The following is a 26830-nucleotide window of genomic DNA, read 5'->3' as shown; positions in this document are numbered from 1 at the left end:
AGTTACCCAGTTACCCGATCAGGCTGAGTGATACACCCAAATTGTAACACAGAGGCAAAAACTTCCCTGGCTTTCCTCTATTCAAGAGGAAAATCCTACTCAAAAAGAAAATGTTATTTTGAAATGTATTTTAAAATTGGGTAAGTCTGGACACATCTAATTTGGTAGTATCTGAAATGTTGAGAAGTTAATTCTGTCGAGATAGTAGAAATTGGCAAAGAGATCCCAGGTCTTTGGCTAAGCATGTGAGAACTGCTGTTCACCAGAAGCTTGTGTAGCTGGATGCATGCATGTGAATACCTGTACACACACACACATCCACACCTGCTTCAGAAGACACATATAGACAGTTCGTAACTTAGTTCTTCTTGAAATGAAGTTTCCTAACAGCTCCATTGTGAAAGAGGTGGGGTASGTAGCATATCCTTTACCAACTCCAGAAAGATTAAGAAAAACCACACAGATTTTGCCCACACAAATAAGCCAGGACCATAGAGGATTTAGTAATTCAGCAAATATCAGCCTCGCACAATGGTTCCGCGTGCATTTGGTGAGTTGTGTGAAAAATGGAAAACAAATCTTAGTCTGGCCAGAAATGAGTGTGAAAAGCCAAGTTGCTCTGATAGATAATTCCTTTTTACATACACTTATCCACATTTATATCAGTACTGTGTCTGTGACAGTCATCATGCGTAGTCTCTATCCATTTTGTAAATTGCTGGGATTCAGTCAAATGTGARCAAAGTTGGTTAGAACTGATAAAGCATTAATGACCGGATTTTCTACTCTGATGTGCTGGACTGATGCATTTCTAGCATCTCTGTGAGTTTCATTCTCTCTCCCCTCACAGTTATGTAAAATGGTTATTGGTAAAAAAGCAGCTACAAATATTTATTGTAGAGTAATTCATTAATATCTGGTTTGGATAAATTTGCCTTTTCTCTCTCCTTGTCTTTAGTCTTCTTCTCTTGTTGCTACATCAGCATCTATTGCTAAAGAGGGRCTAATGTGAACTCTCCTCGCAAACCCATATTCCTCCTCACACACAAACAAACCAGTATTCATGGTAATAAATCATCATTTATTAAAAAAAAAATTAAGTTACAAATAGAAAATATTTGAAAATAAATGTCAACTGTTACTGTTGGTTTTGTGTTCCAAATTACCATAATGCTGTAGAGCTCCAGAGCATCAGGTCCCTTAAACCTGACAAATGTGTCATGTAGCATCAGCTTTCTAACCAGCCAGTTTCTTATATGGGARTGCTTTCTGAGGTCACTGTTAAAAGAGAAATGGGATCTGGAGATTATGAATTCGATGCATCACATCTCATGTGGATGTCCAGCTTGTGCTGAAATTTTCTGGAAGCCAGCATTGACACCCCAAGAGTGTGTGAAAACTGAGGCTGTAGCAGCAAATGGCTATGTAACGCTTAATTTCACGGGGCTGGTCCAAAACTCACTCAAGTCAACTGGCAAATTGATAAGGAATTGAAGAGAACACCAAAACAGCTCAACACAAGTAAGCAATTCTCACATTGGTTTTCAGATGACACAGGTCTATTTTGATAAAAAAAAAAAGTTCATGAAAAGATAATGGAGGAAAAAGAAAAACATATTCAACAGCCAGCTAGTCACGCTGAACCTCTGTGCCTCTTTGTCTGCTAGGCAACATCAGCTCATATGTAGACAGCTATCAGCACCCAGCTACAGGAGGGGAACAGCAGCTGCAGCTGCACAGATGCTTGGTACAAAAATCAATATAGAGCATGCAATGCTGTTTTGGAGGTTGAAAGAGGCAGAAGGAGTTTCCTGACCTGATTTAATGAAAGTAGTACCACTGCATCCAGTGGCAGCGCTCTCTCTTGTATGTGTACCGTGGAGCTAAGTTATGTTTGTCAGATATGTTTTTGGACCCAAAAGGGGATCATCACAGGCTATGCCAGGACCCGCATAATTGAGTTGTGAGGAATCATGAAGAAGCRTCACTCAGGCCTCTGATACTTCTCAAGCATTTGGGTACCTGACGTCTTTTGGGGTCAGGAGCCTAAGGCAGGATAGTGCTTTCCCATACCAAAGAGTGAAAAGGGCTTCCCTAGYCCCCATTTACCAGAGCCAAAGAGCAAACTTTTACTCTGTCAGAAGCAATGTGAACCCGAGCATCCATCTATAGATGCATCCCCTAATCATGGCTTTAGTAGCTCCTACCTAAAAACTTAGTTGCACTGCTGATGCTATTCCACATTATATAAAATGTCTATCTTCCCAGCATTTGAGAGCATGTGCATATTGCAAGCACTAACCCTACAGCAGAGCCATAAGGCTGAGACAAATCATTTTCCAAAGAACCCAAAGGCTGTTATCCCTGCTAAGGTGGGGGCATTACTTGAGGCTTTCTGTCATCTCAGTAGCTTCTCCTGTGGAGTTTCCTCGGCTGACATTTCATGTGCCAGTGACAAGAAAAGTCAGGTCAGGGTTGATTCACAGTGTGCAAATGCTCCAGCAGTGCCCCAGCAGCCGGGAGGCTGCCTCAGCAGCATTTGGTTGTGCACATGGAAAGAGCACTCCGTGTCAGCAGAGAGCTGTGATGTGTCACATCTGAGCAGTTTCCATATTCACCCCTTCCTAACGTTGTTTTCTTCTTCTTTTAAAGGAAAAAGTGATGTAGAGCCAAAGAGTCCAGAGAAAAGTGCAACYCATACATCGTAAGTCACTTTTGCATTTCGAACCAAAGAAGGGGTCTGTGCTTTTGATAGATTTGTTGGGCAAAATAGAATTTGTCTGTTTAGTTTGGTTAAGATAAAGCTCTTTCACTGATGCTGTTCCTTAAAAGGCTTTTTAGATAATGACAACCTTAATTATTCCTACAACTTCTGCATGCTGCTAAGTCAGAGATTTTCCCAAGTGAGATGGTTTTATATCAAGGTAAGAAGGTAGGAAGTGATTTTTGTGGGTGCGGAAGTCTGGCCTCTACAACCTAACTTCAGCGTTACCTCAATGCTGTTAAAAAAGATCGTGTCACATATGCCTTTGATGTACTGATGTAATTTTAAAAGACTGCAGTCTGCAGCTTCACCTCTGAATTACTTGAAATCCAATTACAGCTATCTCTAGTCTCTCACGATTTTGTTGATGTTTTTGAATTAACAAAAGTCAAGAAATAGATAGGAACAGGCGCTTGTAATATATCAGTGTTCATCTTCACTCTAGTGCTACAATAGAGGCTTTTACCATTTTTAACTCTAGCATACAAAGGACTGAATTGTTTTGCCAACATAAACCACTCTATGAAACAGATGGGCTGCAAGTTAAAAAAATAAATAAACAGCATCCGTCTCCCAAACTGAGCTGGATAAGTGAATTCCTTTAGTATCTACCAGTCAGAAGAGGTTAGGATTTTTGCAAAACCTTTCACCCTTTTTATCCTATTTGAGGGAGGGAAGTTCTTGTTAGCAGTCAGTTATGTGAATTTTAGAGTTCATCTTGCCTGGGATTTATGTTTTCTGAGTACTGTTATTTAAATTCAGGGTGCTATATCATGTTAATCTTGCAAGGTGTCATCATTTGTTACATGGCCAAAAGTAGTCACAGAAGGAGGTACAATAAGGGTGATTTATGGGGGACTGTTTTGATTTCTGCTGCAAGTACACATTAAAAATCTCTTGGAAATGAATCTAGAAAAAGATTTGACATGGTGTAAGAAACGGCTTGTCTTGGAGATTGTGTTGTGGAATGTAATTACAGTATGTGAGCATATTTAGCCAAACTTATTAAATGAATTAAGCATTAGGAGCCTTATGCCTTTTGATAGTATGATTGCTGGGAATAGTTAATAGAACAATTCCAATAATTATCATTTTTAAAAATAATATTGCAATAAAGACCGAAAGAAGAAGGGTTTTAATGCCATCTGGAGGTATTTTGGAGAAATGAACGCATTTATTTCTCCTGATATTTAGCAATATGCAAAACATAATCAGTCCTCCAAAGTGTTTTTTGCTAGTTAAATGGTATTTTATTCATGAGGCGTGCTCTCCACTTCCTTTTCTTTTCCTTCACTGGAATAAAATTCTGCAAGATGTCTGAACCAGGAATGCCCTGGCCCATTTATGGGTTTAGTCTGAGACTACATGCTGTGTCATGTAATGTGCTATATTAAATACAGCAAACTTGAAAATCTGATTAGGTGTGAAAAGCTGCTTGCCTCATGAGAGGTACAAGCTTGTGAAACTATGCACCATCTATTGCGTGCAGAATATTTCTGCTGCTCCTCTTTGAATCATTACCATATGCTAAAGGTTACCCCACAGCAGATACTGGTTCCTAGTGCTATTTTTAGAAGCAGAAAGGACAGGTTACCACTGATAAATGAAGAGGCTTCTGTYGTTAGAGGAATGGCTTGTGTGGGAAAGGAAGTAGGTGGGGAAGGTGGTCATTAAAGGAAGGGAACAAGCACATACAGTGGCAGAAAAGGAAGAAAATGTGAGTGCTTGAGTCAGGAAAGATGAAGATAAAATACCAATGTTGAATTTACAGGACATATAAGACCAGGAGCAGTGAAAGAGAAAGACAATGGTGAAAAACATTGCAAAGAGAAAGAAGGGAGTGTAAAATGGGCAATAGACATTAGCAAGCTAGAATATACTTATATTTGAATAGACTACTGAGCACCTGAGTGTTACAGTGAGGCAAATTAACTCATTTTAACATGCTGGTTAAACACAGATGCCCCAAATCCTACTATGCTATGTGCTATTTCCCTGGACTTCTTTGGATTTCCACCTTCTGTTAAGACAGATTTCTTATCCCTGGTTCTCAGGGAGTCATGAGACTGGTTAGAGACACCCAAGGGGGCACGAACAATGCAAGGGGTCCCTGTGTGAAAGAAGGCAGTGCTCTCTGGTGAGGTGTTGATCCCCTGGCCGTGCCCAAGGAGCCTGGTAGGCACCATACTGGAGGGGTGTCCCAAAGGAGTGATGTTGCCATAGGCAGAGTGGCACAGCAGAGCCCACCGGGAGAAAACCRTGGAAAGTCATGAGGACTTCACTGTGAATGCACTTAGCTGTGAGTCATCATTTCCTCGCAAAGAAATAAACAAAACAGCAAGAAATCCCACAAAGCAAGTCACAGTGGCCTGGGCAAAAATAAGAGAAAAGACATGGAGGAGCAAATTAATGTTTTTCTCTCATAAATGTCTTTTTTATTTTCCTCAGGCATGTCAGAAGCGACACGCTCAAGCCAAGTTTATATGACTCAGTGGCAGTTAATTCACCCTTGGTATAGATTTACTACCACCATCTACATGTTATTTATGTGGCTTCAAAAGACAGGTTGATTACCCTCCTGAATCAGGTGGTGAGGGACTCATGAGCTGATCATTTCCATGAAGTCTCCCCTCCAGAGATTACTCGTTGCTTATCCACCAGGCTCTAGGACCTCAAAAGCTGTGATCTGGAGTCTCAGGGACAAAGTTACTACTATCTGTGATCTCTGAGGGTATGGAAATGTGGAGCACAGCATGTGTGGTATTCTGCTTAGGGTTTTCTCRGTGCACTAAATGTATAATTCTGAATAGTATTATGCATGCTTTATTACATTATGCATTAACTGTCTGGGTTAGACCTCTGCATGACATAGTTCTCCACTGATAATAATATTAAACATTAAGAAACTGGTATACATTAGATGATATACATTAATTGATGCAACATCCTAATTAGGTAGATAAATAAGGGCAGTTATTGCAATGCTAGGGATAACGTAGATGAATGTCAGGGAATGAGAATTATGCAAATCACACAAGAAGTCTGTGTAGAGCTATGTCCYTTTGCACGATATTCCTGTGGTCTTCCCCAATAATCAGATGAACTGGCACTAAAGAATTGCAATAAATTGCAATAAAAGGTGCAAACAATAAGAAGCATTAAGCTGTCTGAAGCTTCTCCAATTGATTGATGTTTCTCATAATTGAATACTTTTAAAGCCACAAGAAATTTGAATTTGAGTTTGTTATTGTTGTTTTTGTTCTCTTAGTATATAGCTTTCTATGGGTCATCTGATTACAGCTTTACTGCACATTTCAACATGTTTAGAGCTGTTCAGAACAATGTAGCAAYGCTTTGTTCTTATGATTTTGTGATGGAGATTTAAATTCTCAGTGTTCAGAAAAAAAATCATTGAAAATACAAGATTTTGTTGAAAAAAGTTCATAATTTCTTCCCAGGTTTTTAACAGTTAAAGGGGAGAGAAACAACACAACACACACAMAAAAAAGCATTATTAGGTTTACTTTTGCTGTTGGAATTTTGTTTACAGATTTTTAGTCTTTATTTGGCATAAACAGGCTACTTTCACTATGTTGACTTTATGTTTTAATTATATATAAAATTTCCACACTGAGAAACAGAGTTTTAACCAGTGCATGTGTTACATAGGTGCCATAGAAACAGGAGCTCTGATAAAACTCATCCTCTCCCATGCAACATATCACAGTAATTCAAATATGCAGCATACATGCACCAAGCTCACCCAAAGACCCCTGTTCTTGGTACGACTTTCGATGCCCTGTCTACTGTGATGTTCTTCAGCACCTTTGTGTTTGCAAATGGATTCCAGCTCAGACTACCCAAGGTTAATCATGCCTGACTGTGATTCACTGCTATGCATTTACCTCGACATTTCTAGTGCACTTACTTAATGATATCRGCGCTAACAACTAGATACCTCTGTGCGCTCTCTTTATTATCCCTCCCACAACTGTTTTCATGCTGAGCTGCTCCACATTTTCCCTCCCTTTCTGCAAGAGAATTAACCAAGATTGAGGGAGGCTTCTATAATTTATGGCAGTTATGCAAGTTTTGTTCTTTGTTAATACTCTATGAGGAGCAAAGAGATCTTGGTACACTTGCTTTTGCCAGGCTGAAAAAGATTTTGATTCTATTCCTCCTTGCACGAGTTTCTACCATCACTTGGAGAAARGTTTGCTCAGGGGAAAACTTCATTCACAGTAGTAATTCAGCAGTTTCCAAGCTGCCTTTCCACAAAGACTAATACTACCATTCCTTGCCCACCAGCCTTTGACTGTCAAAGTCATTTTCATGTCTCTTAATCTCCTTGAAGAAGAAAATCAGAAGTTATTGCTAGAAGAAGTGTCACAGCTATTCTTTCATGATTCTGCCTATTGGCACACATGTGGCCTCTTCATTTCTTGCCTTTTTTTCCTCCCTTATGTCTTGCTCTTTCCATCTTCAGAGTGACACACAGATAGTTATTTAATAATMAAAGACACCTGCTGGTTAAGTTTCTCTTTTGACGGATGGGGAAACTGAGGCATGAGTCTTATAAAGTGCCTCCAGAGAATGGAGAGGAACAGTCCCAAATATAGGAAATCAGTCCAACCAAGCATTGGAAATGCACCGTCCTCTACTTAGAGCCTGAACGGCTTTGACTTTCACATCTGGCTTATGTATGATCTTGAGCCTGACCTTAAATCTCTCAAGCAACAAGTACAGCCTGACTGAGTGCAGGAACTGGAAGAGCCACCCTGATCCCACATCACTTTGCTGAAAGGCCTAGTGTAAGTTATTTAAAGTTAGCCTTGGCTTTCCCCCATCTAAAATAATAATTAGACCGCCATGAAGACTAGTTCATTAATATTTGTACAATGTGTTGAAAAATGTAATGTTCTGTAAAAATAGCTAAGAATTACTCATCCAGAACTGTAGAGGAAATGAGCAGTAGTTTATGTTTTTAAAGAAAGACTTGSGTGATAAGTGGAAGATGTCTTTACTGGGTACCAGGCTTAGGGAGCACAGGGAGGAATGAGTGCCTCTGTCTTACCAAAGCACCCCAACATCTGAGGACTCTTGGTAGCTACTGGCCCATCACTGCTGACTCCTCTTCTTCTGTGTTTTTCAATCTTAGCTTCTTAAGGCAGCAGCCAGGCTGATTTGGTATTTGTCTCCCTGGACCTGGCAAATGCAAAAAGGATAAAGTGTGTGATCTTGGAAGGAAAAAACTCTCCAGTGTTATATCTTAAATATCCTATTGCTTTTCTGCCAAAATGAGCATGATGGCTCATATCAACTGAACCAGAGAATAGCTAATAGATGGGTCTAAAGGGCAATATCAAGGATGGAGACGTAAAAATGTGGAAGCCAGTTTCAAACATTTCTTAGATATCACCCATTTTTAATTTTCAGCATAAGATACCARTACAACTTCCTGAACTGTCTTTCATGGCTCAAGTTATGGATAGTTTAGAGGGAAAGGACATTGGTGGATTGAGAACTGGTTGGATGGCAAAGCTCAGAGGATCTTGATAAATGAGGCCAGGTCTAGTCGGAGACCTGTGGACAATGGTGTCCCGCATGGATCAGTAGTGGGCCCAGTGCCGTTCGATTTATTCATCAATGACTTGGATGAGSGGACAGAGTGCACCCTGAGCAAGTTTGCAGATGACACCAAGCTGGGTGGAGTGGCCGACACTCCGGAGGGCTGTGCTGCCATCCAGAGGGACCTGGACAGAGGGAGAGTTGGGCAGAGAGGAACCTCATGGGGTTCAACAAGGACAAGTGCAGGGTCCTGCACCTGGGGAGGAATAACCCCAGGCACCAGGACAGATTAGGGCTCGACCTGCTGGAGAGCAGCTCCACAGAGAGGGACCTGGGAGTCCTGGTTGACACCAAGTTAACCATGAGCCAGCAGTGTGCCCTCGTGGCCAAGAAGGCCAATGGGATCCTGACTGCATCAGGAGGAGTGTTGCCAGCAGGTCAAGGGAGGGGATCCTGCCCCTCTCCTCAGCTCTGGTGAGGCCACACCTGGAGTACTGGGGGCAGTTCTGGGCTCCCCAGGACAAGAGAGACGTGGAGCTCCTAGAGAGGGTCCAGCAAAGAGCAGCAAAGATGATTAAGGGACTGGAGCATCTCTCTTATGAGGAAAGACTAAGGGAGCTGGGCTTGTTTTAGCCTGAAGAAGGGAAGACTGAGAGGAGATCTGATCAATATGTATAAATACATGAGGGGAGAATGCAGGGAGGAGAGCGCCAAGCTCTTCTCAGTGGTGGCCAGTGACAGGACAAGAGGCAATGGGTACAATTTGAAACACTGGAAGTTCCATCTTCATGTKAGGAAGAACAACTTTCCTGTGAGGGTAACAGAGCCCTGCAACAGGTTGCCCAGAGAGGCTGTGCAGTCTCCCTCTCTGGAGGATGAGACTCCCCACCTGGATGCCACCCTGTGCCATGTGCTCTAGATGCCCCAGCTTGAGCAGGAAGGCTGGACTCGATGATCTCCAGAGGTCCCTTTCAACCTTAAGCATTCTGTGAACTTGTGTGACATCTGTAGTGGACACAATCAAAGATAAATGACTTGGTGGTGCATCTTTCGGTTGCTCCATTGGCTCCTTAGAGGGACATCATAAGACTATCAAGCTGCTCATGAGCCATGRCTTGGCCTCCTCTGCCCAAGACCACAGCTTTGAAGATCTGAGAGACAATTAATCAGAAATGGCATCATTAAAGTTAATCATTAAGATGTCTTGCTTCAGAAAAAAAAATACTGCATTGTATCATTGGTGGCTTATAATATATGACTATGATGTTTCTGACAGAAGTCTTGCACTCCATGAAAAAGCAGAAAAAAAAAACTACTCTGATGAATGAAGGTAGTGTTTTTTCAGCATGATGAAGGTCTTGAAAAACTGTAGAAGCAGAAATCTAGTATTTATCCATGAACCAAGGAGCTGGCAGAAGAAAAAGGCTGGCTTCATTGCACTATTCCACCTGTTTACTTCAGCCTCAGCTTGTAGAACTAACCCCTAGCTGTGCCAGACTGTCACTCTGCTCAGTCAGACCAGCAAGAACAGCTAAAATATGCTCACGTAAATCTAGATTGAATCATAGAATCGTAGATCTAGTCTTCATTAGCTAAGTTTAGTTAATGATGGAGAATAGAATTAATGTTTTCAGTGATTTTTTTTTACCATGTAAAAACCAAAGACACATAGTAGTATCTGAAGATGGTACAAATGAAAAATCATTTAAWATCATACGAAAACAACTTAATATACTAATGTCCATGAAAATAATGTGATATATATTTGTCTGATTAAGAAGGAAAACACCTACAAGGCAAATCTGATCTTAACTGCAACTGTGCTTGTCATGGGACAAAATTTATTGTCCATTGTGTTTGAGTCAGGAAAAAAACAAAAAGGCTTTATCTGAGATGTCAACAGGAACTGCAGTAGGTGAAGTCTAAATAAAAGCACCAGCTGAGGTCAGGGGAAGTTCTGTGATTGACTTGTATGGGGATAGGAAGAGACAGGGCCTTCTTTGTGCTATTTTTAAAAGTTAGTCCTCTCTTTTACCAGATATAGCCAATAGCTTGGTGATAAGTGCCCTTATCACTGCAGGGCCCAGCGTAGATGTGTGTTCATAAAGTCTCCTTGAATCCAGGCCTTTTTGCTTAGCACCATCACCTTTACTATCTGCCTAAGTGGTGCACGCCAGAGAGAAAAATAATTAGTCATTTTAGTCGTTTCGTKGCCACCCTTGACTCAAAGCTGAAGGGGAAGGTGGTTAAATGTAACCGAAGCCCTCACTTCGAAAAGAGAAGTGCTCAGCAGCTTTTGTCCAGTTGGAAAACGCATTACAATGCTGGGCATTATGTCTCATTTTATAGCAAGAAAAAAAAATATATGGCCCTTGTGTTCATTTYTGTCACTTAGAATAAAACCAACCAATAGAACCAGCTGAAATAGAGGTCAGCTTGAGGAAATATCTTTCTATATTGCACCAAAGGCATATTATTTTTCTTTTAAGCGCTGTTTTCCTTGGACTTGCTCATTTGTAAGGGACTAATTAGGAATTTTGACTGTGGTACTTGCTCTAAATATCACAGTGGTTTAGGAGGGGTTGCCAGGAAAATCAGGAGATGCAAATACCTGGGAAAAACTCTGTTTCATCTGAAATGCTTTCAAGAAACACAGGCACTGTGCATCCAGCTCAGTGGGKTTTTTTTTTTTCCTTAAAGAAAATGATAAACCGAAGCTCGGTGTCTCGCACACTGGGGTCGGGCTGTGTGCGTTGTTGCCATTTTTGCCGGGTGAAAATTCCCGGTTGCCGGGGTAACGCGTTTTGGAAATATTGTACCCCAGGTGCGGGCTGCTGCAACCCGAAACCCCGCGCGGCGGGCGCCTTGCCGGGCTGATGCTCCATGGACACCGGTGGCACGGAGCAGGCTGCCAGGAAGGAAACACAATAAAGCGGCTCAGAAAGAAAAATGGGGAGCGTTCGGTACTCTGAGGGTGTCATAAAATGATTTTTTTTTTTTTCCCATGCCACCGCCACCGCTGAACATTGGCCAAAGGGTGGGAAGCTCCCGCTCCAGGGGCGCTGGACCAGGGGCTTGCAGAGAGCTGAGGTGTCAGGTGGCGAGAGGAGGGGAGAGCGAGGGAGATACGGGATTCTGGTGCCCTGCCAAGAAAAATAACTAACGTTTTGCAAAGGAGAAATCCTGAGACTGAGGTCATAGCACGGAAAAAAAGTCTGTTTCACAGACTCTTTAGCCTGAATACGGGCCAATTTTTTTTATTTTTTTTCTTTTTCTTTTATTTTTTTCAGTGCAGGCATCCTAKTAACATTTGAACACGAAAGCTCGTCCAGGAATGGAAAGATTTTGGAATTTGAAAAGCTTTGCTTTTCTGCTTTGTTGGTACACAGATTTGGGGTTTTTTTGATTTTTTTCTTTTTTTTTTTTTTTAATTACCAGCAAGTGAGGCTTTGAAGGAGAAGCTTTCCCATTTGGCTTTTAAATTATTCTGCAGTTATGAAGACCAAATTAAGGGAATCTAAATAAACAGCTTGCTTTTCCCACAGAGTGACCAACTCAAGAAAAGAGGCTTTTCAAACTTGGAGGACAACTTTTTATTTATTATGCAAAGCACAGAAAGATGCTGAAACCTGAAATTATGATCAATTTTCCAGTGAGGAAAAATTCAACTGTTCAGCCATGAGTAGCTAAGGATTTTTCAAACATTTATAGTAGCTAGCTGACAGTTTCATGACAAATTAGTTTGTCATACCTAAATACACAAATTATTGAAATGCTTCTGCCTTAATCTCTGGGTTTGGATTTCATGTGTGTGGATATTTTTTAACTGTGGGAAAAAATAACCTTCTGGATTTGCTAGGATGTTATTGCAAGCAAGTTTTCTGGTCTTTGATTTGCTAAGCTACAACTGGAGTCTGCCTTCTTCAGGGTAAGAATATTTCCACATTATCATTTCACCTGTGGTATTTTAAGAGTGAGAATATTTTATCTTCCTGTGCATCTCAGCTTTATGCATTTTATTCTTTGTTTAGCAGGTAGGCAATCTACATCTCCCCAAAGAGATGTGGAATATATTTATTGGCACTGATGATAGATTTGACAAGCAAGCAGGGTGACACACTGAAGCTATCAAAGCTGGAGATGAATCAGGACAAAAGCTTGGATGAGCTTTATTGTTCCTGAGATTCAAAAGGGTTGTACTTACAGATCATTCCAAAATCAAGGCGACTGTGCCCCTGACTTACCAGAATAAAAGCTAAGTTTTTCCAAGAAAAAAAAAATAACAGGGTTTGATTGGCCCCCAGACTTTTTATGGTAAAATAGTGCAGTTACAGCTGACATTTCTGCATGCTGATTTTTATTAGTTTTGTAACGTATTTTGTCAGGATTCATTTGTGCTGATTCTCTTTTTCATGGCATAAACTGTAAGCAATTGAAGGTAGAGAAAAGGAAACTCATAACATTTTTCTTCAGAGATACAATCCAAGAGGTGCAATTAAAGGATTAAGTAAACTAAACCAAACAAAAAAACAACAGCAGCAGCAAGATCTATTAGTGCACATAGGGACTTACYATTTATTTAACTCTGCAGTTACAGGATAAAGACTGTGCATCAAAGCAAAGAACATGAGCCAATACAAATACTCTCTTTGCAATATTTAAGTGTGATGTGCAGAATATGTGAGCAAATGACTCTTTTTTGTCTTGTTCTCTGGCCAATTTTTGTGCCATCTATGACAGCTGAAGTTCTGGGAGGTTTCTGTCATTAATTCCCCTATGGAGAGAACTAGGTAACACAGGCATGAAGCCTAACTTGATATAGTTCTGACTGGCACAGCAAAGAGCCAGCAACAAGAAGTGTTTTCCTTTTGGATCCTCAGGACARCACAGAATATAATCTAAAAAAATAATTTAGAATCACTCTGTCTTTTTACTTTTTAACTGTTAAGTTTTTCCCGTGAGTATAACTTAYACAATAACTGTGATATGAGACACAAGCTGTTTAGTAGTTGCAAACACTGTCAACAACAGCAGTCTCCATGAAAGAAAGGATGCAGCATTGTTCAATAAACTGTTAAAAAAGGGCCTTTTCCTTTATCACAATAAAAGTTTTCAGTCTTGCAAATAAATGCAGATAGGCATGTTGCTTTCCAACAGGACTTGCCCCATCATTCTTGCTTGAAAGGCAGAAAGTCCTTGTGGGTGCCTAGATTTAGGGTTATGCTTACTGCCTGTATCTGTCTCAACTACAAACCATTTATTTCCCTGTAAACTGAATGCTTTGCCCTAAGGATGAATATATTGATATATTGAGACGATGAAAAAAGTGGCCTGTTCAGAATGACAGCACATGGAGAGCAAGAAAGAAAAAAAAAAAAAGAAAGAATGAAAGGAAAAAGATGAACCTGTGCTTGTCAGGGCAGACGTTCCTTTCCCCTGTTCTTCACAGCTACCACTTACATGCTGCCCTTTCCTTCCTCCATCAAGGTAATCCCAGTGCAACTGCAGTACATGAGCCCTCCAGCTCTACATAGGATCACTCTCCCTGGGCAAGGGCTCCCTTTCCACCACTCTGCCGAGCGTTTTTGCAAGGCAGGCTCCATTGGCAAGAGAAAGAAACCTCTTCCTAGGCCTAACCCCACGTTTACTTGCAGTCTGGCAGGCTGGGGTAGCACTCTCGGTTGGGGTGTGAAGGCAGGGAGCCTTGTGGTAGGCTCGGAAGGGCTGTGCAGTTGCAGCCAGGAGGCAGGAACCAAGTGTCCATCTCTGAAGCCTGGGAGAGAGTGGGATCAAAAGAGAGTTAAAGAAATTTTCACCAAAGAATTGGCAGCAAAATAGGATTTTAGTAGGAATTTCACTGTTAAATGTAACACATATGACTAAACAAATACATAGATCAGCAGTGAAAAATGGGTACAGAGCTGGACTGGAATGGTTACGTAGCTAGAGAGACCTAAAATATTGATAGTAGCCGCAACTCACATATATTTCTTTATGACCAGAGGAGGTAAAAGACGAATTAATAACCCAGGCATTATAGAAACTCTATAAAAACCAACAGTCCCTCCCCTTTAAGTGATTTTGATTTATTTTTAGCCAAGAGAAATGGCCAAGCACATCTTTAGTGTGATCCCATTTGGCTCAGTGATGTTACAGAGCTATGAAATTGCTATGAAAAGAACAATTCCTTCTGTGCCGTGGAGAACATAAAAGCCTTAGCGCCTAGCTGGAAAGCAARTCTCTCTTGCTCAAGCTGCTTACGTTTTTCTTCTTGAGAAAAATTAAAACCTCATCTTATTTCCTTGCATGCACTTGTCATCCACTCAGWGTTTTATCCAAATAAATCTCTGGTTTGTTTCAAAGAACATTTTGGGTATGAGTTGCGTGAGCTTTAAAGACTCACCCGGAACAGAGCTGCCTGGGCTGATGTTCTTAGTTTCCAGCAGAGAAGCCACTACTTGCCACTTACCCCATAGCTGTGAGAATTAACTGAGGGTTTGATGTCCCAAGAAGCTGCTGCCTCCCATATTCAAGGAGGAGAAGCTGCCAGGCCGCCRTTCCCATCCTTGGCCACCAGACATGGTGACGTCTGGAGACTTTCCGCCCATCACGCCGTCTTGCACAACTCTTCCCTGCTCCCRGCCCCGGGGAGCTGCTGAGATTAAACAGCACGAGAAGTTAACCCCACCCCTAGGGAAATGCAGCTGGGTAATGTGGGCAATATTCAAATTCAGTATTACTGTTACAGGCGAGCTTGTGTTTGCTGCCCTGGTTGGTGCCTGGGGTGAAATCTCGCTTTTAAATCAGATGCCCAGGTATTATCCAGGTCTTGCTTTGGGTCACCTAGTTTTCCATCATTTCTCTTTTAAGAATCAAAAAAGAGAAGACAGGAAAGAGAGAAAAGTGGAACAAATTTTTAAGATTAGCTACTAAGTGCTTTCCCTTTATAACTTTCAGTATGATTGGCAGATAGGTTTATTTAATCAAATTGCCTTTTCTGTCAGTATATACTATTTAATGAGGGAGTCCTTTCTTTGATTGCATAGGAAGTGTAGAAGTATTTGAGAAATTCTGATGTGCTATTTACTCATCCATGATGTTGGGAATCAGTTTAATTTCAATGTCAGAAGAGGAGCTAATAATCATTGCAGTTATCTGTCACAGAATGATCTATTTAGGGATTTTCTCAGCAAAACTGGATATTCCCCCCATCACTTCACCAGAGAAAGAAGTTTTCTAAAAACAAGCCAAGTTTGAACTTGTTTAAATGTTGATTATCCCTTCTAGGCTGGTGAAAAAGGCAGATTTGTGGGCTTTAATTCAGTGTAGACTCACTGATACAAACTGTTTTACAAGCTTAAGTTTTCACCTATTTTCTCTCACTTTGCCTACCTCTGAGTTTCCCACACTCTTCAGTCAAGAAGGATCTAGAAGGTTCCCCCTTCCTGAAAAATAAGATAGTTGGTAACTTTCCAGAAATAATGCGGAGTCCTCTTTGTGGCAGTCCTGTTAATTAGGGTTGACTTTGTTTCATTCTGGGTATTGCATTTCATTGTCAGATGGACGGATGGGCCCAAGGTGTGGAAAATGGGACCCAAAGCTGGTTCTGCTCCATTTAGGATTTCCTCAGGGCTGAGGTTATATGAAGCCTTGCTTGCATAAASAGCAATAAGTGAACAAAGCTCTGCAGGCAACGCATTTGTTAAGTCCGGAGACTTTTTGTATGACTTTCAAGTAAGGGCACTAACTCTTAAATGAATTGCTTTTTAAATAAAACACATAGGAGATTTTTTTTATTTTTTTTAATCTTTCATTGTTGCTTAAAATGTTTTACTGCCTCATTAATTCTTGATTAACCTGATTGTTAAGAGGCCGTTATTATGTGGTAATAAGGTGTAGGAAATTACCTCCAGAGCCAGAGTCCTGCAGCACAAGAGCACTGTAGTGAGCAGCTCCTCTGCTGCAGAGACCAAGCCTGAGCTGCCGGAGCCAGGAGGTCTCTGCCCTACGGCGCAGGGTGCTGGTCTGGGGTAGGGTTGGGGGTCCTGCAGGCCAGAGACCTAAAGGAGCAAAACCTTAGAAGTGGATGTGACAAAATGCAAAGTTCTCTGCAGCCTCCCATGCTCCAGGGGCTCTGGTCCTGCCTTGGGCACAGCAAGGAAACTGCTGGAAAGCAGGGGAATGGAATTAGCTTGCAATTACAGTCATTTAAGTAATTTCTAGTATGCCTGCAGCTCACACACATGAAAGTCCACTCTTTGCTGGGTGATTTGTTAGGAAGAAAATGTTGTAGGAGATTTGGGATCGATCCAGCAGAATGGTCCGGACCACCAGCCTCCTTAATCCTTGAATTTCTTTTGGGTCCCCGTACAGCCCAGTACACTGATCCCCATGGTACCACTTGTAAAACTAATCCTTACCATTCTTTTATAGGATAGGAAAATGAGCCTTACAAGCTATTTTTATTGTTATTTCATGCAAAATTAATCTGCATTCTGAAGAAAAAAGACATGCTTGAAAGTCCCAGGTACACATATTTATTATGAGTGTGTATAGCACATTTTTCCCTAAACTTTTTGGAGGTTGATGCCCAAAAGCTCATAATAAGTAGCTCCCATCGCCTACATGGGGAGCTAACAGGGGACTGCAGCATCACCTGTCTCCTAACATCACAAATGATGCCAAAAATTAAAAACACCTACGTGTGATCTCACTAGTATTTTCCTGTTTCTCAGTGGAGTTCTGTCTTTGCCCAGCAGATGAGACAGCCCCTGGAAGGGCGAGTTTTTTGCTGGGATGGATTTCTGAAGGGCACACCCCAGGGGTGATGATTGGGGCAAAGTTGCTGGAGACCCTCCACTCTCAGGACACTTATGCTGTGTGCATGAACCMACAAAGTGGAGTTATGGCCTAAGATTCCATCTAAATTAGCCACTTTTGCAGTTAAATACCTAGACCCTGTCTTTAAGGTATTTTCACCCCAGCCGTCCGTGTCACAGAGGYTTTTGGGGGCCCAGCACTGGTGTCAGAAGTGCTGGCGTCTGAACCTGAGCCACTGTAGGCAGCGTAGACCCAGTGCCAGTGGTCTCAGGGGCACCAAAGCCTTTGCTTCATGCACTTGCTAAAATGCATGCCTGAATATTTCACGAAAGACATTAGTAGTRTAGCTTTATGACAGTGGCAGTTTGAAAGAGTAGTTTTATGACATGATGTCTACCATCTACCAGAAAACATACATTTAAAGGACTCTCCTCAATGCAGTTTCAGATCTCACACGAACCTGTGGAAGAGCAATTGCATCCCAAGCTAATCACAGAATACTGGGAGCTGCCAAAATGTGCATGGTAAAGAATGTCAGGAGTTAACAGTCCCAGCACGATGAAGTTTATTTAATCCTATTCTAAAGAAGCAAAAAGTCCTGGTTAGGAATGAATGATCTTTCACATGGAGCTTTAAAAAATACAATTGTGATTTAAAACACCAAAATAGGTCAAATGTTAAGGGTTCTTTTGGAAGAAATTCAATCCGCCTAGTCCAATTTCATTTTTTATTTGTAACATTTTGCAGATGAATAAATGCATTCTTTAAAATCTGCTTGCTCTGTTTCAGGCAGGACTATACACTTGCCAGGGAATCACAGACTCTCAAATGTTGACATATTCTGCTCTAGTGGCTCTTTTGTGCTTTGATAGAATAGGTGGTATCCTATATAATGGGATACTGTTTCAGCACTTCCTCACCTTTCCACCTAGTCCTCATTCTTCTTTCACTTAGTGTTTCTTCTTAGGACAGGTTCCAGCATGGAAGTGCAGCCTGAACAGTGTAACGTATCAGGTCACAGATATATCCCAAGGAATGCAGATGGGTTCTAGGTCAGGCCATTGAGTTTCATTTTCCAGTTCTGGGTCTGATTGAACAGTGGAATTTGGGAAAAATCAGTGCAGCTCTTTGCCTTGGGTTCCTCTTTCCCCCTGAAAGAAAATAATGGTATCTAYGTTCACTTTTCAACTAATAGGGTCTTGGGAAATTTAGGTAGGTGGAGGTCCTTTGCTGGGAAACTAATGTGATAGAACAAAGATTGATAAACTGATTTCTGTCTCAATATAATGGGTCCTATTATTTACCAGTTAATTATCCCAGAAATAGAGGGAGTAAATCACTGCACTTCAGTGTGAACATATTCTACTATCAGGAAAAGCTGGAGAAAGGACTAATGTGGAAATTCTTACAGACTTTGCATTCAATCTTGATTATTCCATAATACTGTTTTAAATTGCATTTAAGCTTCAAGCACACAAGACGTTTGTGAAAATATTTAGTGAGGACTGTTTGTTGTATCTCTTGAATAGTAAGAGCATTTCTGTTGTTATTGCAAGGATAATAGTATGCTGAAAAATACCAAATGGTTTTGTTGGATGAATAAAGACTTCATTGGATATATTCTAAAGGTTTCTACAGCTTCTGGAAAGTTATTTATATGTTTTAATGGTCTTTATTATCAGGCCCCTACATTTTTACCTGTTTTATTCGGTATTCTCATCAGCCATCCCCACTGTCTTCAGAACACTAAAAATATTTAAGTGCCTGATAAACCAGGTGAGACTAAAGTCRCTTATCAGTAAAAAATCCTATGACCTGAAGGTCACATAATGGGCTAAATTAGTTGCTGATGAAACTCCACTAGCTTTACTAGGATGATGAAGCTAACCCAATATATTTAATTTAGGAGATCTACTTTTGAACATTTAAAAGTGTTGGTACTGAACTGAATACTTTATAATTAAGTTGTGTCATCTCCCACACATATATGACTTTTTTAATATATATTGCATAATAGAGAGATAATATTTCCATATAAGGTGTTTACATATATACTAAGTTAACATTTTACTATTACTATTTGTAAGATTTATTTTTATTTAAATATCTAAAAGATGGTTATTCATAGCTCTGTYCATATTAGGTGCACCATGCTTGCTGTGGGAAGACATAGCCCGTTTTATTTCCACACTGAAAAGTATTTGTGGAATACTGAACATTGTGTAGGTTAGGCCCAATTTCACCTCAGAAAATCACAAGAACAATTACTCTTAAAATCAAATTTTTGAAGGTGGAGGTACCCGGTGGATCCCAGAGAATTCTAAATACAACTAAGTTCCAGGAACTGCAGAGTACCTGGTGATTATAAATTGCAAGGAAGCAAACCAGCCAACCAACCAGCTGCTTAATGAGAAAGAAATCTGAGAAAGTGGATTTTATTCCAAGATAACTTTGTAAAAATAAATAAATAAATAAAGTCTTGAATTTTGGTCATGTAACAAGCTGAGAACCTATTTCATACATGCTTCCATTCATATCTCTCGCAACACTGCTATGGTGTAGATGCTTATTCCTAGGGATGGCAGCCTGGCAGGTGATGACAGGAAAATATTCATGGAAAGCATCAATTAACTGCTAATGAGTGGGAAGAAATGAAAGAAGCCAGTGTGTTTTGTGGATACAGTTCAAACTCTAACCGAGCCTAATTTCAATACTTTGCAAGTCGAGTTATATTTACATCTGAATCAGCATGAGTAATTGATATTTTGTTTAACATAATTAAAAAATCATATAGGTCAACTCAAAAAAAAAAGCAACTGTTCTATCTTATCAGGAAAATAAAAAATGAGAAAAGGGACATTTGAGATTAATGATTCCATTTAGTTGCTTCATTACAGAAAATGCTTGGGAGCCCTTTTCATTGGCTTAGACATAGGCATATTTCAATATAAAGTGTTTTTGAAAGAAAAAAAAAGAAAAGATAGCATTTCAGAAATGCTGAAACTAATGTTTTTTATACAGAGATTAAACTTTAATGGTTATTTGTGRGAAAGTATTTCTCAAATTCAGCAACTGTCAAGAATTTTGGCCAGTTCTAACACTGTGTTCTTGATGACTAAACTGTTATTCAAAAAAATCTGCTCAGCTCTGGATGCTTCTACGCAGGACTCCAGTTAGGACCTTGTCCACACTCAAGCCTTTGTGAAAAATGGCTATTGACATTTTCTCAGGATGATTCAACATTTCCAAAGATTTAGGACAGCAGAAAACATTATCAGACATAATTCAGACTTTCAGATTTTTGTGTTTTTTAYACAGTATGGCTGTGGTAGTTTGCAGCTGGGTGGTAGTGTTTGGCTGACATCAGACTAGAAGCATTTTTAATTCTTTTTTTTTATACACTATTTCTGTGAGTTAAAAAAGGATATTTCTTTGGAAGTGACATTATGGTCCTGACATATGATTTTTTGAATATGACTTTTTCTTACAAACTGCCAACATGGTATTGCCAGCATGCCAAACTGGTGTCCAGAAGAAAATTTAAGAGCAGTGATAAAATGAAAGAGGAAAATAAAAGCCCTTCTTGCAAACAGGAGTTTGTAATAGATATTCTGACACAATATGAATGATGAGAGATGGAAAATTCATAACGGCGTGCAGAAGTGCAACACACGTTCTGTGCATAGAAGACTGACCTATAACTCATAAGACAGCAAGTGTCAAGTGAGTTATGAGAGTTGTTCCCCAGTGTATATTTTAAAAAGAGAGATTAGAAGGGAGGTATAGAGCAGTTTACTTTTTGAGAGAGAACTTCATAATTTTTCATGCACACACACACACAAATGAGGAAAAAAATAAGGGGCTCAGAGATGTATCTTGAGCAATGCCTAACAAAACTGTGCCCAGTCGGGGGTGGGARAGCCCTGCCTAGGCCAGGCACCTTTGCTGCTGTCCTTCCTCGCGGGCACTGGTGATTCATCCGTGCTGGACTCCCCAGGACGTGCTGGCCACTATTCTCCATTTTCTTTTGTAGCCTATCTTGCAAGGGAAAATATGCCCTGCTCCTTATGCCTGGCTTGGCTGGGAATGAAAGGCACCGGAAAACTTGTTGGTGATGCTCCTCATGGGAGAGATTTCAGCCTGTTCCTGCAGAAATTTGAGGGCTGGAAAATTTGACACAAATCGCGGCGAGCTCTAAGCCCCTATATATTTAAAATACGGAAGGCTTCACAGCCCACTCCTCAGGAGCAAATGGGGGCCCATCAGCCTGGCCACTCACGGGCTTTGAAGTCTTTGTGCCCCTTGTGTGCCCCTTTCTTTCCTCCTGCCACACACCAAATTAATTATTTGGTGGTGTATCCCAGCACCATATTATTTCAACAGGAGTGGAATGGAGTGGCGTGTAGTTAGGAAATGGGATGGCAGCGTGTTACATAGATGATTGTGGCAATGAGGTTTTTTGAATTAGAATTTCATTACTGCAAAAGTCTCACGCTGTTGCCCTTTCTGGTATATGTGCAACAGTGTCTGGGAGCAAAAGGCAAAAGATGGGTTGTCCATGGGGAAGCATAGCTTGCACTTGGCCAGTGGTCCTGTTCAGACATTGCTCTGCATATACCATGAGAACCTAGAAGGGCAGAGTATTTTTTTAAAGTTGATAGGAAGGGCTGATTTTATAGTGAAACTCTTTTTCTCCAGATTTTTTTTTTTTTTTGAGTTTCCTTTTTTTCTGTGCAGCATCTGGGGTTGCGATGAGGCTGTTTCATCACAGAGCTGTCTGTTCTTTTGCATTTTAACYCCATAAACCATGTCTTTACATGACACAAGGTGCTTGCTTTCACAAGAGTCAACTTGGGTGCTTGTCCGTTTATTTGCTTGCTTTAATCATTTTCTCTCCATCTAGCCAAATAAACCTGTACGTTCAATGTGTGCTCTGTGGAACCTTGTCCAAAACTATCCTGYCTCCTTCCTGACAGGACTGACAGAAAGTATAATCACTCGCATTGTCCAGAGTACTGTTTACATAAAGCAGCAATAAATACCTGTTGAAATTTTTACTGGAGGCCTCCCAGATGGATGGTTCATTTATTATTACAGACAGGGTTTCATTTACTTAGTTATTAAAAGAAGCGGGCTGCTACAGCCCATTTATAACTATATTAAAACTAAATGAAGCTATAAGTATTAAAGACGGGACTGAGTAAAATGTATGTAATGGTTTTCCAGGAAATGGCCAGGAAAAGTATTTTCAAAGGAAATAGTGAAAACGCTGGAGGTCCTGGTGTGTCTTTTGCAGATGTGCTTCTGCTGACTGAGGCTCCCTGGATTACAAAGGACCTGTAATGTCCATATATCCTTGTCCCGACTGCTCCATTCTTCAGCATCTTGGCTGCACACAGAGTAGTTTGGCCCTGGGTACCAGACAAGGGGTCCCCCATTCCCCTGAGCCAAAATCCAGCAGCACCAGGTTGTAGAGCCAAGGTAGAAATGTCATGTTGATGCTCAAGGTCTTATTTTAAAGATATTGACAGAGATCCTGGGCAGCCAGATATTAAAACAAAAATAAATTTGTTGATGGTCTTTCTTTTCTGACACAAAGGACATTCACTACTTTTTTTTGACTAAAGATAAATCAAGCTCATGTTTGCCTAGGAACTAGATCATGATTATATTTATCTCTAAGCTGGACAGACAGCCCAAATAAGAAAAGTCTAGTGTCCCAAGTGGAAGAAATTGTTGATCAGAATAGATGGAGGTAGAAAGATTTAGAAATAAGGATGAAAGTGGAAACTTGAGATTCATTAAGCAGAGCTTATTAGGCTGCCAAATGGCTGCATTTCCACAGTAAAGGAAAAACCTAACTTTGACGAAAACTGACTCTGTTTCAGTAGTGAAATAAAAGTAGCAAATAAAATTGAAAGAGCAATATTTGCAATAGCAATGAAATRTGTAGTACATGTGACATGAAAGAGAAAGATAGAAATCAGTCTAAAGGAGAGTTTTTTAAATCCTGAAGACTGGTGTGTGGAGTGGATATATGGATATAAGTAGATATGTGGATATAAGGAGCAGAGGATGCTGGGGAAAGTTCAAGGACAGGTTTAAAGGTGCTTTTAAAGTATAAAGAACAACAATGACGAAGGAATTCTAGCAATAGCCCATTTTTAACTGGAAATATTAGTGCTGGATTCACTAACGATACTAGATTCACTGAAAATGCAGTGGGAAAGCCAGGATGACTTGCAGGCAGGCAGGAAGCTGAACAGAGCWTTGTAGGAATAAAACATTAAAAATCAGTTACCCCAGATACAAACTTCCATTAACCTGAGACCTTACCTGCTTCCTCGTAGCTATGAGGCAGGCTAGTAAAATCTGAAGATTGCTTGTGGTACACCTTGAAATGTCAGATAAACCCCAGGAGACAGCTACTGCTGTGCAATATGCCAAAAGGCCAAGAAAGTTTTGGTTTTGGGAACAGCTCACCTAGCAGCTATCCTAAAAAAAGTGGGGGGGAGCCGTTAATTCCAGCAGGGAGCTGAAGGGCAAGAGCCTGATTGCGGCCATCCAACAGTCTACGTTCTAGGAAAGAAATACRAGCTCATCTCTAGCACAGCTGGTCTTGTTCTACAAGGAGCTGGCAAGTTTGGATGATAAAACCACTAATGAAGTAGCGATCGTCCTTTGTAAGGCATTTGGCTTTAGAAATATATCRCGTGCAATATCAACTAAGTGCAAATTTAAAAAGTCTTAATAATAGATAGATAATTTACTAATCTTAGCCAATTCTAAAAGTTACGCCAGTGAAAGCTCCAGAGCCAAAGGAGTGGCTTTGTGAGGGGTCATGCAGGGAGATCCAGTGTTGTTTGCCATGAGCTGGAAGGAAATGACATTCACTGAAAGCAAAACTTTGTGGAGAAGAGCAAGGAAYTGCCGCGATGGAACAGTTTACCTAATCACCTCAGTTTGGTAATTCACTTAAAGCGCAGAGGCTTGGGAAAGCAAAACCAAGTTTTTTACATCCAGACAAAAGGAGAGTCTTTCTTAACGCCCCGGTTCGCAGAGGGGGATCATGTCCTGAGAAGCTGCAACTCAGAAAGTGGTTCAGAGACGGAGGTGAAGAGGCAAGCAGAGGGCAGCGCCCAGGGTGGTGYTGGCAGCAATGAGGCATCCTGAGCCCCTGGCACACGAAGCGGGACCAGGGCAGCGAGCGGCTTCCGTGCGGGAATGCTGCGYTTCTCCCACCACTGCTTTGATCCCAGACACTTCTCTTTTTGCCACCCTGAGACCTGAGCAGAGTTTCAGAGCCTCTAGCCCAGAGTAATTTTTCTCCCTTGATGAGTGAGATGTGGATAAATACTGTTGCAGCCTCGGTTATGAACATTGCTAAACGAACAGTCTGCGTTTTACAGATGACTGCAGTCATTTGCAGGCGAGCAAGGGAATAAAAATGTGTGGGATGATGACTCCAGCATGAGGACAGATGTTTGTAATGATGGGGAATAGGCAGAAAGAGGCTATTCATAAAAAAAAAAAAAAATCACCAACTCCAAAATCAGATTCTGCACCTTCAGCAGGGAGACTGAGCAGTGGCAATTTTGCATCTCAGGCGCATAAATTCCCCAAGATTTCTACCATGACAGCTGGCACACGAGGCACAGCAGTGTAGTTCACACACTCTTATTTCAGAATTTGGAATTAATATTTTGTAGATGTCAGCGTCAGAAATTGCCAGGAAATCACAAACCAGAGTGAATTAGAGCTAATCACACCGTGAGAGCCTGGAAGGGACGGAAGGCCAGGAGATAAGAAATGGTTTGGAAATACTAGGCTATATTTTCCCTTTCTTTATGCCCACTTGGTTCCTGGTCCTGCTTTCTATGCCAGTTGCTTGAGCACCAACCACTAGTGGTAACAAAACCTCCAAGGAAAAGCCGTAGTTCCCATCACCAAGAGCTTGCACGAAGCTCAGGGAGGAGCCAGGCTTACCTTTGGGGCACAGCACTTCTGGTGTTCAGCTTTTCAGTAAAAGCCAACTGGTTTTCTTTTCTGTTCGTGCTTGCTGATATGCCAGTGTCACCGCTGCATTGCTCGGAGAGCACGGCCTTGCCTTCCTAAGGAGATGGTTGGCGTGATGGGGATTTAGCAGAGCGTTCCGCCTGGTTAAATGGTTTCGGAGAGAGGTTCAGACCATCCTAGTTGGGTTCAAGCCAAGGATAGAAAACCTTCCTTTGAGAGCATCTATTTTTTATTGGAATTGTTAATTCTATTTCTATGGACTGAGTCCGTTTCTCAGGCATTTAAATTCTACGCTCCAGAATTAAATCTCACATTGATATATATACTTCATTCCCACATTTAGTATATTAATATTTCACTAACTTGATTTTACTGACCTTCTTATTCAGTTTTTAATTAGATTTGACAGTATTCTGAATAATCATGTTCTCCTACATGTTTCTATGTAGCGGAACAAGCTGTTTGTTGAGGGTTTTTTAAAACTTAAACATGTTATTCATGTTTATTCAAAACTGAATTTTATTCAAACTTATTCAAACTGAATTTTAGATGTAATGTTTGCTTAGTTATGACAAGCTTGCTAAAAGCTCTGTTACAGCATTTGTAAAACACCCTCCTGATCTAGTTGTTTGCCTCTGTCTGGAAGCCTCTGACTTTATTTCATATAAAACAGGAATAAATACTACTTTTCCAGACTACATAAATGCATTAACTTTTTGAAGTATAAGATTTGCATCGGTTATGACGTTGACATGAAAGATAATTTCAGCAATCAGAACCCAATTAATTAAAAATTACAGCTCTATTTAAAAAAAGCTACTCCTACATTTAGAATTGGTAAGCAAAGCTACTTGAAATCAGTTTTGCTGCTTCAGTTTTCAATGAGCAGCAAATGTAACTGGCCATCTGTTATGTGCAGGTAACCAAGGTAATAACAATAACATTTGTTTCCCTTTCCCTTTCTTTTTTCACTTCTTTTGAGGAAGGAAATGTGTCCATCTGTTTCTTACAAAATCTCTGTACTTCTTACCAGGCGCGTATTTGCTTTTATTTATCTTTTAAGAAGAAGCCACAGGCGTACCCAGGGACTGGAGGTGCATTTATCCCATTAGGCCCAAGTCCTGTTACCTGTTATGTGTTAGGAGTGCTCCTAGCTGAAATAACCCCAGGAACATAACAGGAGGGTTTGCATAAGGCAGATGCCTGCCTGCCATTCTCTCATTTTGCTGGCAGCAGAGCTGAAGGTCTTGCACAACACTCTGTTTCCACGAGGGTTGGGTTTTGTTTTCCAACAGTGGGAAGCACACCCTGTGTCAGCCCATTAGTTGTGGCTTTAAACAACTGGAGGCTCTCTCAGCACTTCCAGCATGGCTCTGCTTAGGAGCGTATTTTCATTCTGGGTTTGATTTCATGTGGAGACTACTGTTCTTGAAGGATCGGTATGCATTTATGGCAAAGAAAATAGAGCATCAATATTATGTCAATATTATATCAATAATTTGGCCCCAAGCAGTCTCATTCGGATGAAACAGTGGTGGTATAAGCTAGAATCAGCACTTAGCTGTCTGACTTTCATTTTTCATCACAGCTCTTTGCCTGGGATTCCTCTTCAACTAAAATCTAAGTATTTTTTCCACTAATAAGATCACTTCCCTSCATGGT

The 26830-nt window shown here is 40.8% G+C and overlaps 1 protein-coding gene across 1 annotated transcript in view; it reads left to right on the top strand.

Moving 5' to 3' along the window:
- AFF3 (AF4/FMR2 family member 3) overlaps nucleotides 1-26830 on the top strand; it is a 263564-nt gene that overhangs the window by 142892 nt on the left and 93842 nt on the right. The window contains exon 8 of the mRNA XM_026035647.1: nucleotides 2653-2704. Coding sequence (XP_025891432.1) covers nucleotides 2653-2704 — 52 coding nt within the window. The remainder of the gene's footprint in view (nucleotides 1-2652; nucleotides 2705-26830) is intronic.

This window comes from Nothoprocta perdicaria, unplaced genomic scaffold, assembly GCF_003342845.1.
Source record: "Nothoprocta perdicaria isolate Ctin4 unplaced genomic scaffold, notPer1 scaffold_163, whole genome shotgun sequence".
In the NCBI taxonomy this organism is placed as follows: Eukaryota; Metazoa; Chordata; class Aves; order Tinamiformes; family Tinamidae; genus Nothoprocta; species Nothoprocta perdicaria.
The sequence above is the reverse complement of the archived record's forward strand: the minus strand, read 5'-3'. Positions and strand labels throughout refer to the sequence as shown.